Here is a 14092-nt window from a genome sequence, read left to right as displayed (position 1 = left end):
CTATACCTCTTCGGATTCCCACGAGCAAAACGTGGTGCAAAGGTATGAATTCCAACCCGTTGGCCGATCAATATCACCGAACTGGAATGTCTCCCCCCCTTCCACTTTAGATACCCAGTCCTGATGTGAGACATTGCTGTATGGGAAGCGAATGCCATTGTGAACGAATGTTGGTGACGGGCACCGCTCAAAACGTGGTCAAGGGAGGCTTTGGGAGCATGTGCCAAGGTGATATGTCCATTGGTCGGATTTGCTGTAAAACTTGGTGAATCCTTTCGATCATGAGAGCCGTCTCCTCGTATGACTTGTAGATCATCGTCTTTTTTTTTGCCCGCGAGTTTCTTTTCGACTGGGACGATCGTCTATGCGACGCGTCGGATTGGACCAAGAAGAAATCTGGCGCGCAACATTTTCGGCGTCAGGAACTTCCGGGATTCATTTTCATTCTTGATTTTCAGAATGCCCCTCCCTAACACATCCAGTTCCGTGCTCGTGGTTCAGTCCACGTTTGAACGGCACCGACAGCCGAGAACCAACAAGCCAACATGCCAAACATGCGGACGACGAAGTGGGAAGCGCGGCGCAGGGACGGTACATGATGAACCAGCAGTTCTCCAACGCCGCAAAATCGGTACTGACGAGAAAAAAAAACGGCGTCCTCCAGGACTCAGCTAGCACGAGGTCTTATCGTCAAGATCAAAATCGACATTTCGTGAGGTTGAGTGGTTGTTGAAGATGAGGTGATTTGTTTTGGTGACGATTGTTATGGCTGCCAGCGGCAGGCAGGACTCCGTACCGCAGGCCAAGACACACAGACGCAGCCAAAAAAGCAAGCGGCATCCACTCGTGCAGGAAAACGACAAGCAAAAAAACTGCAAAAAAGATTGCTAGAAGGGCTCAGCCAGGGTTCGAACCTGGGACCACTTGCACCCAAAGCAAGTATGCTACCACTACACCACAGAGCCGCCCTTAAAGCTGTTTGTTGAAACAATTAGCTGGATTCCGTGCTTATATACGGCAGGCAAATGGGCTGTGAGGGAAATGAGAGTCATGCCGCCAACTGAACCAACCTCCCCTCGCCGCCACTTCCACACTTCACTTCAAACTTTCCAACACATCGTCTTCAACACATCGTCATCAAACTGCGGGGGAAATCGTCGCATATCATGAAGATCAAGTATTGGTCATTCTACCAAAAACTGTTATCAAGCTAGTATTGAAACTTTTGATGGCCGTCCTTTCCTGTCATTTCAACACTCATCCATCATCAGTGAAAAAACACAACGAACTTTTCCTTTCCTTCCTACCTACCAAGCTACCAAGGTCCAAGATATTCCATTTCCATTCCATTCCATTCATCCTCAATACTTTTCGTTTCGATTTTAACCATCGGCAAAAAGACAGACAGACAACCCCCCCCCCCCCCCCCCCCCCCCTTCTTTTTCTTTTTTTCCTTTCTTCCTTTTTTCTTTTTTTCTTGTTTTTCTTTTGGCACAACATCACGCCCGTTCCTTCCCCAAACTCACTTTATAAACTCCCCTTCCTCCTCCTCCCCGATGGTACCGATGGTGGTGGTGACTGCCCATGCCCATGCCCGCCACTCCCACCACTCCCACCACCACTCCCACCGCTTAACACCTGCCTCATCCCACTCAACCAACTACCACTAGAAGATAACGCATCAGACTCGTCGTGCGTGCCCGTAGACTCGGAGGAAGAGGAAATAGACATGGAGCTCCACACACTGCTTCTCCTTCGCTGCCGTTCTCTTTCTCTTTCACGTTCCCTTTCCCGTTCCCGGTCTCCTTCCTGGTACTGCTGAGGATCCAGGTCGGTATTGTGGCTGCTGTTGGGGGGGATGCCGGAGAGGGGCGGCGTGGGGAGGGTTGCTTCTTCTCGGGAGCCTGTGGGGGTTTGTGTTAGTTAGTCTACTTGAGGACGGTTGAAGTGGAATGCAATTTGCAACAGTGGATCAAAAAAAAGGAAGAGGAAAGAGAAAAGAGGAAAGAACTGAACATACGGATATTCCCTGCTCCTCCGCGGCCGAATGATCGTCGACGATTCATGTACTCGTCGCTCATAAATTGGGGGTTCATGTGGCTCGGGGCGGAGGATCGGCGGGCGAGGAATTCCTTTAGCTTCATTGTGTTTGTTGTGTGTTTGTGTGCATGTAGGTATCTTTGAGCGTGTATAGAAATATTCCAAGTAAAAAAGTTGTGAGGTCACTCGGTTACAAATAGTACCGACGGAGTTTCAACTTGATGGTTGTTGCTTCCGATGTGATTAGAGTTGTTGTAGGTTATGTGTGGATGACTAGAGATACGTATTCTTTATTGCGTACGTACGTAGGGTAGGTAGGTAGGTCGGTGAACGTAGTAGGTATGAATCGGATACGTCTCGAGTCGCAAGTTCCTAGGTAGAGTCGGGGTGTTCTCAAGTTCGATGAATCGGTAAAAGAGCAAAAGGTCAAAAGGTCGGAATCTGAAAGAGCCATCATTAATTCAATGAAAAGGTGTCACAAAAGTTCTTGTCAGGGGTTAAGAAAAAAATTATAAAAGTAGTGTCAATCGGAAGAAAACCGGAGATGTGTATCTCGAACTGTATTGTTGATGTAATATGAAAGTGTAACACCAACCGCTTCGCACTATATCTCACTTGGACAGATCCAAAAGCAGTCTAAGAGATCCCGGTGGGCTCCACCTACGATGGAGGTCGGAGGCTAAGGGAGCGAGCACGCTATATAAGCTTTTTCTTTTCCTAACTACTGTAGGTCCGGGTCGGAGCAAAGGACTGCACTACGGTGATTCTAGGCTCGAAACAGACATCAAAAGAGGGTGATGTTATTCAGATAAGCACATGCATCGTTATTGGTTCCTTCCTTCACATGCATTTCGGAGATCGGACGACGGGACAAGAGAGAGACAGCTGGGGAAGGAGGGTCGGAGGGAAATCACAAGCCCCGTAGCGTCATTTCTCCGCAAAGCTTGATTGTTCTTGGGTGGTGTCGATCCGATCAGTGATTTGCATATGGCATATGATTCGGGAAAGGGGCCCGAATGAACGGCTTCATTGGTGCTTCTGGTTGATGATGGAATGCTTTTCGGGAAATGGAGATAGTGGCAAAAACCACCGGCAATACTTCGTACGACGCTATGGCGTCACAGTTCGTGGGAAGAAGGGATGTAATGTTGATGGCTGGCTCCCGTCACCTTTATGAGATGAAGCATCCCAGCTACTTACCTGAGCCGCCGCTCCAAAAGGCCACATACTCCGAGGTGTGAACTGCCGCGGACGAGACAACTCATTCTTGTCGTCGAGGCCGCGCAGTGTCAGATCTGTCGTCGCCTTGGTCCAGCACAGACGTGATGCGTCCTCATCGAGCTCGATAATTTCCTTGAGGTTGGTTGTCGTATGAGATTTTGACACCATCTGCTCCACGGGCAACAAGCAGGAAAGATGCAAAAAGAAAACCCGCGACATGGAAACAAAGCACAACACCCAAATATCCCAGTATTATCACGCCACCATGAATAATATCGTCTCCCATTTTTGTTTTATCTTCCAGCGACCAACTACAGGCCCCACGCCTCGCTTGCTCAGCCAGATTCGAAAGCCGAAGGAAATTGCCATAACTGAAGTCCATAAAATGAGCACTCATCCATAGGGAATGCCATGTTAAAAAAGCTTCCCTTTCCCAGCGCCAAAGACTCGGAAAATCAGAAAAGTAAAGATGCAACTGGCCCCCTCCAAGCAACCCGACTAATAATCGCCATTCCCTGTGAAACCAATTCCATCAAGATCCTCATCGCCCAGCAAGTCATAGTCCTCCGGATCGGGGTACTCTGATCCATCGCCCTCCAGCCTGGCCACATACTGCTTCATAAACTTCTTATCCGGCATCAAGCCCGCGTACATGAACGCGGTCATCAGCGCCGGGGCGCCTTCACCGGGTCTGCTCGTCATCTGCGCCTTAATGTACGCGAGCTGTCTGCCCGCCATCTGCCAGACGAACTTGGGGCTCTTGCGGTAGTACAACTTGAAAGCCGTGCTGGCCCGCAAAAGAGCCCAAGTGTTCATCTCCCGATCCGCGAGGAAGGACAGCTCGAGCAACCTGACCACCTTAGAATCATAGTTGGCTTCGGACTTGTCCATCGCTTCGGGTGTGACGGCGCACCATTTCTCATAGACCTGGTTGACGCGGACAGGGTAGGAGTCGGCGCTATCTTTCATGTCCTTGTTTTTGACCAGCCTGCCGTATTCCTTTTCCACTTCGCCGATGCGGTTCTCGAGGGTCGTGAGGAGTAATGCACACGATCGCGACTTTTTGCCAAAGTCTTTGAAGAATGTGTGGTAGGCTGCGAGTTCCGGGTCCCAAAAGTGAGCGCCGTCTTCTGTATCCTTGGCCACTTTCATAGCTTTGTGGAAGGCTTCCAGCTCCTTGTCGATCGCAGGCCTGGCGATGGAAAATTTCAGGTAGTCGATAATGTGGGTAGGCTCTCCGCGGCCGAGCCAGTTGTCGCTTTTGTACATTGGGTCAGGAAGGGACAACGCGCCTCCAAGCAATTCCCTACGCAATTGAGCCCAGCTCGCTTCATTAAAGACGATACCTTGCTTGCTCTGATCGACGAGGTTTCCCACCAGTGAGCTAAGAATGATGGCCGGCTCGTTACACACACTGTTATTGATGTAACAGAGCCTTTCTTTGTAGTTAGTGCACATGCCCAGGAAGTTGGGCTGCAGGGCGAAATGGAAACTCTTTTGGATCATGTCGTACGTAGCCTGCTCCTTAACCTCTGGGCCCGCGCCGCGTGAGGCCATAAGCTGTTTGAAGGTCGTTTTGTCCTTCTTCAGGTACCTAGAAAGGTCAGGCTCCGGAGGCATCTCCGCATTGACGAACCCATCGACAATCTCCGGATCCCAGCAGACCCACGCCATATCACCATCGTAGTCTCCACCAGATAGCTTCTTAGCAAGGGGTATGTCTCCTTTAGTAGAGAAGACGATAACGTCCTTGAGACTGTGGAGCTCTGGCCTGAAGACGGCTCGAACCCGTTGGATATCACTAGGGAAATGGGCTGGAGATCGCGCCACTAGGACATCGCAGTCGGATAGGAGCGTGAAAGACTCCTCCTCATCCCTGAACTTGGACGAAAATCCGACATGAACCTCATTTTCCTCGAGCACACCCCAGAAATCGGCAATCATGTAGATATACGCTGATCGACCGACTCGGATGTTCAGCTTGGACTTCAAGGTGTCGCATTTCCGTTTCTGAAGATCCCAGGCAATGTCTTGCAAGTACTTTTGCTTCTTGGGATCAAACCCACTGTTCATCAAGAAGTTCAGTGTCTCCTCTTGACTGTCAGGGAGCCCAGCAAGAAAAGGCACGCGGCCGTGGCTAACTCGAGTTGCGCGGCTGGAATAACTCTCGTAAACCCATTGGCGAAATTCCACCGGACGATTCAAAGCATGCTTTTGCTCGCTGAACTGTCGTTGCAAATCGTTGACGAGGCGGTCACCGATTGCCTGGCGCATCTTTACTTTGTCCTTGGCCCTATCTTCCAGGACAGGTAACAGCTGCAGGTTGAGACCGGCTGACTTCAGTTCAGAAGCCACGCTCCGGACTTCGAGGGTACGTTGACGTTTATCAATGAAGTCGCATTCCCACTTGCGCTGGGACGGGTATGTTTCGATCCAGTCCTCATCGCCCGTGTCGTCAACGTCGATAACCCACATTCCCTTGGCCGAACCAAACCGCCCTTGAACAGCAGAGGGCACATCACCCAAACCGAGAACATCGCGTATCTTTTTGGCCACGCTTCTCGACATGCGGCCTACACCGTCATTCATCACTTCGCCAGTGCCTGAAGGTGAAAGGAGATCTGACTTGTGGTGTCTGATCTGGTAAGGCTCCAACGTCATGATGGCATATGTCTTACTCAGACCGAGCTGGATACGGGAGAACAGCTTGAGGTGCGGCTGCCAAGTGTTGTTGTCGAGTTGCAGTAGCCAGTCCAGCATTTGGCTGACTTTGAACTCGGTCCGTTGCTCCACAGGTTCCTCTGCCGGGACGACAGATCTCTTCTTGAACACATCAGGCCGGAACGTAATGCCGGTCTCAGCAAAGAAGTGAACTCTCTCCTTGATAATGGGTTTTGGATCCTCGGCGCGGAGGCGGAACTCCTTGAGAGGTTTCCTGTATCCGGCATCTTTGGCGAAGAAGGCGCGCCATTGGCGGCCTACAAGGGAATGCGGCTCCTTCGTGAGCCACTGGATGACTTCTTCGACCGCACCTGGTTGTTTACTAACAACCGGCGGAACACTTGGGCTAGTGCTCGTAGGCGACGGTATAAGGATCTCGAAAAACCTATCAGGACCGAACCGACGGGTGAGTCGACAGCCCTGCTCGAACATGAGCGGCTTCAGTTTCACCAGGTAAAGGGGCGCAGTGGGCGAGTTGTCCGGATTGTAGTCCATCACAGCAGAAAGAACAACGGCACTACCTTTGCTCTCAAAGTTGCCCGTCATTGCGGTAACGAACACGTCGTTGGCCGGCTTTTCTGGGAAGGATTTGCCTCGGAAAGCATCGAGCTGGTAGAGACTTTTCCAGATATCCGTGACATCGCGCGCGGTAGACCAGGAAGGGTCGTACTTCAAGCCCAAGTTCTCGTCGTCCAAATCCACTTTGCAGTGCATGAAGAGTCTGGTAACTTCCCAGGCAACAGCGAGAGGAGCCTCGTGTAACCATTTGGGGAATTTTGGCCAGATATCCTTCAGCCGAGCTGCAACAGCCGGTGCATGAACTTGAGCCTGAGGTTGAGCGCTCTGTTCGCTCCGAGCCAGTCCATTTGAGCGACTCGGCTCGGGAATTACGCCCTCGCCGCCAGAACTTGGAAACGACTCGTAGTAAGTGCTTAACGATGTTTCACCCTGGGAAGACGAAGAAAGGAGCTGGTTCTCTATGTGAGCCTTTGTTGTCCTTCCTTTGCTAGGAGACTCAACCAAGTTTCCAGCCTCAAAGACCGTGGCATCCACAGGCCGCTTCTCCCTGTGTTGTGAAGGAGGAGCCTCGATACTACTCTGGTTAGTGTTCTGATTGTGACGGCCAGTGCTGAAGACACTCGAACCATAGGAAGTGCTTTGGGATGTAGTGAAAGAATCCCCCTGGTCCGCTCGTCTAGGACCTGTTGCCGTGGGATCTCTCGTATTGGCATGCCGTCGAGTCGGTACCTTGTCCAAAGCGCTCGCAATAGGCACGGGCGGGACGGCGGCAGCGGCGACATTATCAGACAGCTTGCCCTTAGCCCGTTTGGTGCTTTGATTGAGATTTTCACTCTCGAGAGACGGTCGTTTGGAACCGGTATTCACTGGATCGGGAAACTTTAGGGGTATCGCCGCGCCGTGAGTAGGAGGCCCTGTGGCAGCGCGAGCCAACGAGCGTTTGGGCGGATCGGCGAAAGTGACATTGGCAGGCTCATCGTTCCGTTTAGTGGTGGTGGGGGTTGGGCGGCTTAGGCCGCTTGGGCCGCTTAGAGTTCTTCCAAACGTTCGACCTGGCGTGTTGTTGGGAGGTGGCATAAACCTATTAAGCACCTCGAGCAACACAGTCTGCAATGCCCATTGTTGGCCCGCAGTAGCGGCGCGGGGAGGTTCCTTGGACCACGGAAGGGTATCAGGGTCGGCGTGGGCTTTGGGCACCCAGTTCGAGCTCGCAGCTTTGGCCTCGATGAAGAAGTTGGCTTCTGCCTGGTTCAGGGAGTCATCCTTGCGCCAGTAGAGAAAATTGAGGGCTCTGTATATCTTGTCATGGCGACCGAAATCCTCGTCTCCCTCGGCCAGCTCCTTCCGGCGGTGCGGGGTGAGACTTGCGTCTGCGACGCACTGGATGCCCAGGTTATAGTCGTTATTGAGCCGGTTTATGATTTCCTCGACGGGGCTATTCCTCTTTCTAGGAGTGATAGGGTTCATTTGTGCCGTGGGAGATCGGGCCTGGAGCAGTAAACAAACGGGTTAGCGACAAGGCCAAAAAATCGACCACCACGGTAAAGGAAGACAAGGCGACTGTGAGATATACCTGATGTCCCGATTTGAGCTTTTTCAGAGCGGGAGCTTCTTGGGCGTGAAGGGCGACAAGTGTGGTATTGTAGCGGCTTTGCCCTCCAGGGCTTTGCGGTTGTCAGGGTGAGCGACAAGGAAATCTGTAGTTGTTGACCTCGATTAACCGATTTTCATGGAATCAATCTTGGCCATAGCCGCCGGTCTCGTTTGCTTCACGAAGTCGGGATCGAGGAGCAAAAGCAGGTGCAGCGGGGAAAGGCGAGTTGGGTTGGAATTTGGGCTGATCGAGTTCAAAGACACGGTTCGCGCGAGCGGGCCAAGGTGGTTTTTCGTGGTCCTGTCCGTGCAATTTGAGTGAGCATTTCGGACGAACTTGGCGAGCTTCGTGCCGTGGTTACTTGGTGCGCAGTATAATTAAAAAGCTTCGTCTAATCTGGAGAGTTGCAGGAAACAGTGAAGGGAACGATCAATCGCGGTGGATGGCTATAGAATCGCGCCGAGCCGTCGACTGTTTGGAGTGGTTAATAGTCCCAATCCAGCTCGACACGTTCCCAGATCAACGCCCAAACCGCTGCCACAGGACAGGATCGAAAAGCCCGCTGTCGGCGCAATTGGTCACATTCAGCCCGATGTTCAAAAGAGCCCTGACGAGTATGGGTGGTGATATCACTGGTGGTGGTGAAGGATAGCCGCCGTGGCCGCGCAGGTGTCGCAGGCTCGCGGCCTTTTCGCATGCGAAGGGACCATTTCGGGAATGGCCTAGAAGGAGTCCACAGTAAGTGACAGGTCAGGGTCGTGGGGGGATCGGATGGAAGACGTGAGGTTGAGAGCATGAGAGAGCATGTTTGAACGGCGGGTTCTGTGATCTGTTCGAGTTTTTGTCTGAGCACGGAGAACTAGGTCCGAGGTTCCAAAATTTGCTTCTTTTAATCTCTTTAAATCGCCTTCGTCACTCCCACCTCCCAGGGCAGGAACACGAACCAACCGGTCTGCTGCTTGGCGCGGTCAAGAAGGAACGGCCCGCAAAGTCCAGGCAGCGCAGGTGCATTTTGTGAGGTTCTGATCCAAAAGGCGGGGCTACAGAAAATGACTCTGACTGCATGGGATACATACGTGCTATTACATAGTTACAGGTAGCTCTCCGATATGCGGCGCATGCTCTATGCATACATATGCCTAACACATGTCAGGAACTCATACGCACGAAAAACGCTTCAACGGTTTTGATGTTCGAGGACGGATGCTTCCGCTGCTACATTAAATCGTCTGTGACCCACTCGCCGTTCATGCCATACCATTGGACAGATTCAAAGTCCGAAATGTAACCCCCATCTGCCGCCTTGAGTCCGCCACACATCCACTCAAGATTCCGCCAATTCCGACAAAGGGCCCCTCCTATTCTGCTACCAAAAGCTTTCTCGGCTTCTTTTATCACCCAGAGTGCCCTCCCTTCGGATTTCCATCGGTATTCCCCCCATACCTTATTCTCTCACTCACCCCTTTCCCCAATCCAGGGCCCGTGTCCATCAAGTCAATCCCTTCCATTTCCCTCCCAATAGCCGCGGATCCACCAATCCCAAGCCCTTGGCGCTGCCGACTTGCTGCTCGCTGTTGCAGTGTGCATAGGCTCAGAGGCTCATAGGGCACTCGGAGGTACACTACGGTCTACACTATCCTCGGATTCGCCTCATCGTCTCAGAAAGAGTGACGACTGACGACTGGACCGGAGAGCCCGAGAGACTACTCGAAAAGCAAGGAACAAGTGGTCGGATGGTGGTCTGGTCGGCGGACCCCGTTCCCCGTTCCCCGTTCCGGCCTTCATCCCGTCCAAGGCTTACCACGTCCCGCCTCCGTCTCCGCCTCATACCTATACCTTAGTCATATACAGCAAAGGCCATGTCCATGTCCGACTCCCATGAGAGCCCCAACCTCGAGGATCTTACTCCTGAGGAGGCCAACCGCATCATCCATTCCCACCGCAAGGTTCGATATGGTAAGTGGGTCTTACTTAGTTATTCATCCCTTCCATGTCATCATCATCAGGTACTTTATGCGCATTGCCCCCAACCTTCCCCACGCTTCCCATACCCTCCCGGGTCCGGTCCCAGCAATCCGGTTCAAAAGTCCGTGACCATCACTTAGTACCTACTCTTGAATCAAATTCTTACTCACCTTAACAGGTACCGCCTGCTGGCCCTGCAGACAGAGAAAAGTAAAGTGTGACAACAAAAGTCCATGTGAAAACTGTGTCAAGCGGGAACACCCACAGCTCTGTTCCTACAAACCCAACAAGTCAGCATCCGGCAAACCGTCATCGATTCCGCCTGATCTCTCTCACTCCAAGAAGAGGCCGCACTCGCCAGACGCTCAAGAAGGCCGGAGCTTGAGCCATGAGGCCCGTGAATCAATAAGAACATACGGTGTGTCATACAACTCCCCCTTTTTTTCGACAAGGTGGGTGGTCACATCTAACCATTCTGTTAGAGCCCGAAGCCGTGGAGATCACCCGTTATGTTGGCCAGAATAGCATTCCAGCTCTTCTAAGGGAACAAACCGCAACCGATGAACCACAAGACGTAAACTATATACGCCAAGACATGCGTTCCCTACTGGGGCTCGATAACTCGGCCCCCTTTCCGCTCATGTCCTCCCGCCACTTGGACAGGCTAACGTCCGATATCTCTTCCGAACTGCCTTCCGACCGGGAGGTCATGAAGTACTCTCCCTCACCTGATATCTGGAGATAAACATAGACTCACACCCTCTAGACTTTTCCGAACCTACAAGGAAATACCCCAACCATTCTGGGGCTTCGTTATCGACATTGACGACCTCGAGTCCCGGTTAATGATCTATCTCGAAGATAGAGCAAAGAACGCCAGGGCCGCTACAAAGACAACAAAGCCTGTTTCTGCATCATGGCTCGCCATCCTCTTCGCCGTCCTCGCAGTCGGCTCCCAGTACCACGAAACCCCATACCATATCCGAACCCGAGATGCGCAAAAATACATACAAATCTCTTTCCACTTTCTCAGGCTCGGTAACTTTTTGTTAAGGTATGTTAAGCGTCCTTCCGATATCAGCCCGGACCCTTCAATGGTTCCGCTAACTGTGTTTAGGCCGAATCTTGACTCGATACAGGCCCTGCTGATGACAAGCTTCGTATTACTCAATGACATGAAAGCGGAAGCTTCCTGGGCTTTGCTTGGACTTACATGTCGATTGGCACAGTCTCTTGGCCTCCACCGTCCACAGATTCTGGACGGCCGTCAGTCGCCCGAAATTGTGAAGAAGGAGATGTCTAGGAGGAAGCTTTGGTAAGATTGATCATCCATTCAAGGGACACCCGTAACTCCATACTAACTTTCTCCACAGGTGGACTTGCCTCTGGCACGATACACTCACATCATTATCCTTTGACCGATATCCAATGACACATATTGCCTGCTGTCCTATTCCCCTTTCATCGACCGCCGAGACAGATGGGTGGTCTTATCTCGAGGCCATGTACCACCTCTGTCAAATCATCTCGGACCGCCTAAACCCCGACGCAGCAGCCACCGCCACCTACACGCAAATCCTGACCAACTGCGCAGACGTAGAAAGCATACGAGACAAGCTCCATCCACAGCTGCGCACCAAAGACGCCTGCAAATCCGCCATGGACCGCCTCCAGCACTACGCCATCAAACTCCACACCTCCTTCGTCGTCTCCGTCTGCTGCCGGCCCGCCCTCCAGCGCGAAAACAGCCAGCTCGAAAAGTCCCAAAAGAAGTACCTGGCCGACAAATGCAAAGAGAACCTAACCGAAACAGTCCGCATGTTCCTCGCCATGCACCAGCTCTCCGTGATTCCCACGCGCTCCTGGGCTTTTACTTATCACGGCCTGTCGTCGGCCGTTTTGCTGGGTATCCTCGGCGAGACCAAAGCCGACCCGGAAGTGCGCCAGCTCCAGGGTGATTTGATTTCGGCCCTGTCCGCCACGGCTGCTAAAGAACAAACCTCGCCGCAACCGCACATCCCTCGGTCTGATCACGATATTGAGCTCTCAGGCCCACTGTCGCGCGCGTTGACGGCGCTGAAGAATATTTATGATCATGGATCGGTGGTGGGACCAACGGGGATCAAGCGCGAGGGAAGCATTTCCGGGCCGGCGTCGGGGACGAGGACGCCACTGCAGATTAACCAGCTTGCGGGGTTCCCTAATGGGTATCCGTTGTATGGTCTCGGACAGGATCAGCAAGGGAGAGGAGGAGGAGCAGGAGGGATGCAGCAGCAGATGGGAGCGACAGGACCTCTGGATCCGCATCAGAGTGCGGCGTTGGCGATGGCGGAGATGCAGCAGCAGAATGGGGGACAGCAGATTGGGGCGGGGGCGGAGTATCAGGGAGGGTATGTCGTCCTTCTATCACGTACCTGACTGAAGTTGTAGGAAAGGGAAGGGGTGTGCTAACGAAGAAACAGGGTACCGTTCAACATGCCACCTCTCCAACAACCGGGTGCCGCCGGCGCCGGCCCGGGCCCGGGTGGTGTAATGCCGCAGGATATGTCGCAGTTTGATCCGGCTACTTATATGTCGCCGATGGATCTTTATGATTCCATTTTCTGGGGTTAGTTTTTTTCTTTTCTTTTCTTTTTTCTTTCTTCCCTCTCCCTTCCCCTCTCTCTTCACCCTATCCGGATTTTTGCTGACAAGGTCTGGGTCCCATGATAGAATCCCCCGACCCCTTCAACACCGGCGTAGACACGATGAATTTCGACTTTTTAGCCCATCCACCACCTGGCCAGCCACCTCAGCAGCAGTTTTATTTTTGATTTGAGGGCGTTATGCTAGTCGCCGGTGGTTTGTTGGTGTCGACCTTTGCGAGATCTCGGAAGTCGGAGATGGAACGGGATCGCCCGAGGAAGGGGTTCGGTGCTTGGCAAACCTTAAATCCTGTAGCGGGTGGAGTCTAGAATAGTGGGTGGGGCCAAGAGATGGTGAACTGTGGGAGTTTTGGTCTTTTGAGATCTCAACGTTCTTTTCTCCACCAAGCATATGCAGTTTATTAATTGCCGCTTAATTTCGAGGTCGAGGGGGATGGCCCGCCATCGTCAGTCATGTCCGGTCTGTTGGAAGAGCTCAATCCCCGCTTGTTGTCGCACTTTGATTACCGGTGGGAAGCTGTCATGTAGAAGTTGTCAAAAAGAATGCAAACTACAAACGCATGGTAGGGCTACTATGGGAGAACAATACCAAGGTAATTTGAAGACAATGTTATATGCTCCTGATGTCAGATTTAAATCTGTGCTTCAAACATCGCTGTTTTACCTGTTGGTGTTTTGCATGAGGGTTGGGGTTATCTGTTTGTGCTTGGCGGTCCCGAGCCAGACCGAGCTCACCCGCCCGCTCACCGAGCTTGTTGCTGGACCACTGCCGTAGGACCCCACTCTGTACCTCGTTCGACAACCGCTGAAACAACACCAACACCAACAGCAACACCAACAGCAGCTCTTTCATCGTGTAATCATGTTGACAACTTCTGCCTTATCCGTTTGACCTTTGGATGAGCGTTTCATCCTTCCTTCCCTTTACGTGCCTCGTACCCCCGCCTCTGCCATGTCGCGATAGCTCCTCCCTCCCCGCGGCAAGAGCCTTGGTTCTCTCTCAAGAATCAGGGGATGAGGCTATAGCTGTTGCCGGAACAGGAAGCTGAGATGGTGATACAAGTCAATCAAGACACAATCGCAAACACATGGGGAAAATGGCGCCTTTCCTAAGCTTTCTGCAGTTTCTCGACACAACCCCTGTTGGATAGACTCATGCGATGCCCGTTGCAACCTTCTCGATCTTGCCAAGCATGCTACGTCAATCCAGCCATCTGTGATCTTGACTGCCGCTTGACGTTGAAGAGAAATACGAGATGGCATAATGCAGCGCCATGGCTGGATCACAACCTTCCGGATTGGGTCATGCCGTGATGCAGGACCGAGGGACTTGATGCAACCAACGTGCCGATCAAAAGGTACCAATCCAAGCAATCGTCCCCGACTT

General features: G+C 52.3%; 3 protein-coding genes and 1 non-coding gene across 4 annotated transcripts; 1 reads left to right on the top strand and 3 right to left on the bottom strand.

The window, feature by feature from the left end:
• Positions 1–893: 893 nt before the first annotated feature.
• B0H65DRAFT_t356 lies at positions 894–965 on the bottom strand. The gene has a single exon. It is a non-coding gene; the product is annotated as a tRNA-Pro (tRNA).
• Positions 966–1927: 962 nt separating this feature from the next.
• Positions 1928–2271, bottom strand: B0H65DRAFT_474357 (uncharacterized protein; the record flags this gene model as incomplete). The annotated part of the gene is made up of 1 exon (XM_062827242.1): positions 1928–2271. Exon 1 carries the CDS (start codon positions 2142–2144, stop codon positions 1929–1931), a length of 216 nt encoding a protein of 71 aa, XP_062679966.1. The 5' UTR covers positions 2145–2271.
• Positions 2272–3619: 1348 nt separating this feature from the next.
• On the bottom strand, positions 3620–8316 carry B0H65DRAFT_279231 (RNA dependent RNA polymerase-domain-containing protein). The gene is made up of 2 exons (XM_062822854.1): positions 8075–8316; positions 3620–7989 (listed from the first exon to the last, which is right to left on the bottom strand). The coding sequence occupies exon 2, from the start codon at positions 7966–7968 to the stop codon at positions 3760–3762; it is 4209 nt and encodes a 1402-aa protein (XP_062679965.1). The 5' UTR covers positions 7969–7989; positions 8075–8316; the 3' UTR covers positions 3620–3759.
• A 1511-nt stretch (positions 8317–9827) lies between these two features.
• B0H65DRAFT_279169 (fungal-specific transcription factor domain-containing protein) lies at positions 9828–12985 on the top strand. The gene is made up of 8 exons (XM_062822853.1): positions 9828–10051; positions 10239–10478; positions 10552–10774; positions 10827–11114; positions 11178–11375; positions 11434–12450; positions 12523–12668; positions 12773–12985. The coding sequence occupies exons 1-8, from the start codon at positions 9955–9957 to the stop codon at positions 12871–12873; spliced, it is 2310 nt and encodes a 769-aa protein (XP_062679964.1). The 5' UTR covers positions 9828–9954; the 3' UTR covers positions 12874–12985.
• The last annotated feature ends 1107 nt before the right edge of the window (positions 12986–14092 follow it).

This window comes from Neurospora tetraspora (assembly GCF_033439725.1).
Source record: "Neurospora tetraspora strain CBS 560.94 chromosome Unknown B0H65scaffold_6, whole genome shotgun sequence".
In the NCBI taxonomy this organism is placed as follows: domain Eukaryota; kingdom Fungi; phylum Ascomycota; class Sordariomycetes; order Sordariales; family Sordariaceae; genus Neurospora; species Neurospora tetraspora.
This window is presented reverse-complemented; position numbering and strand designations above follow the sequence as displayed.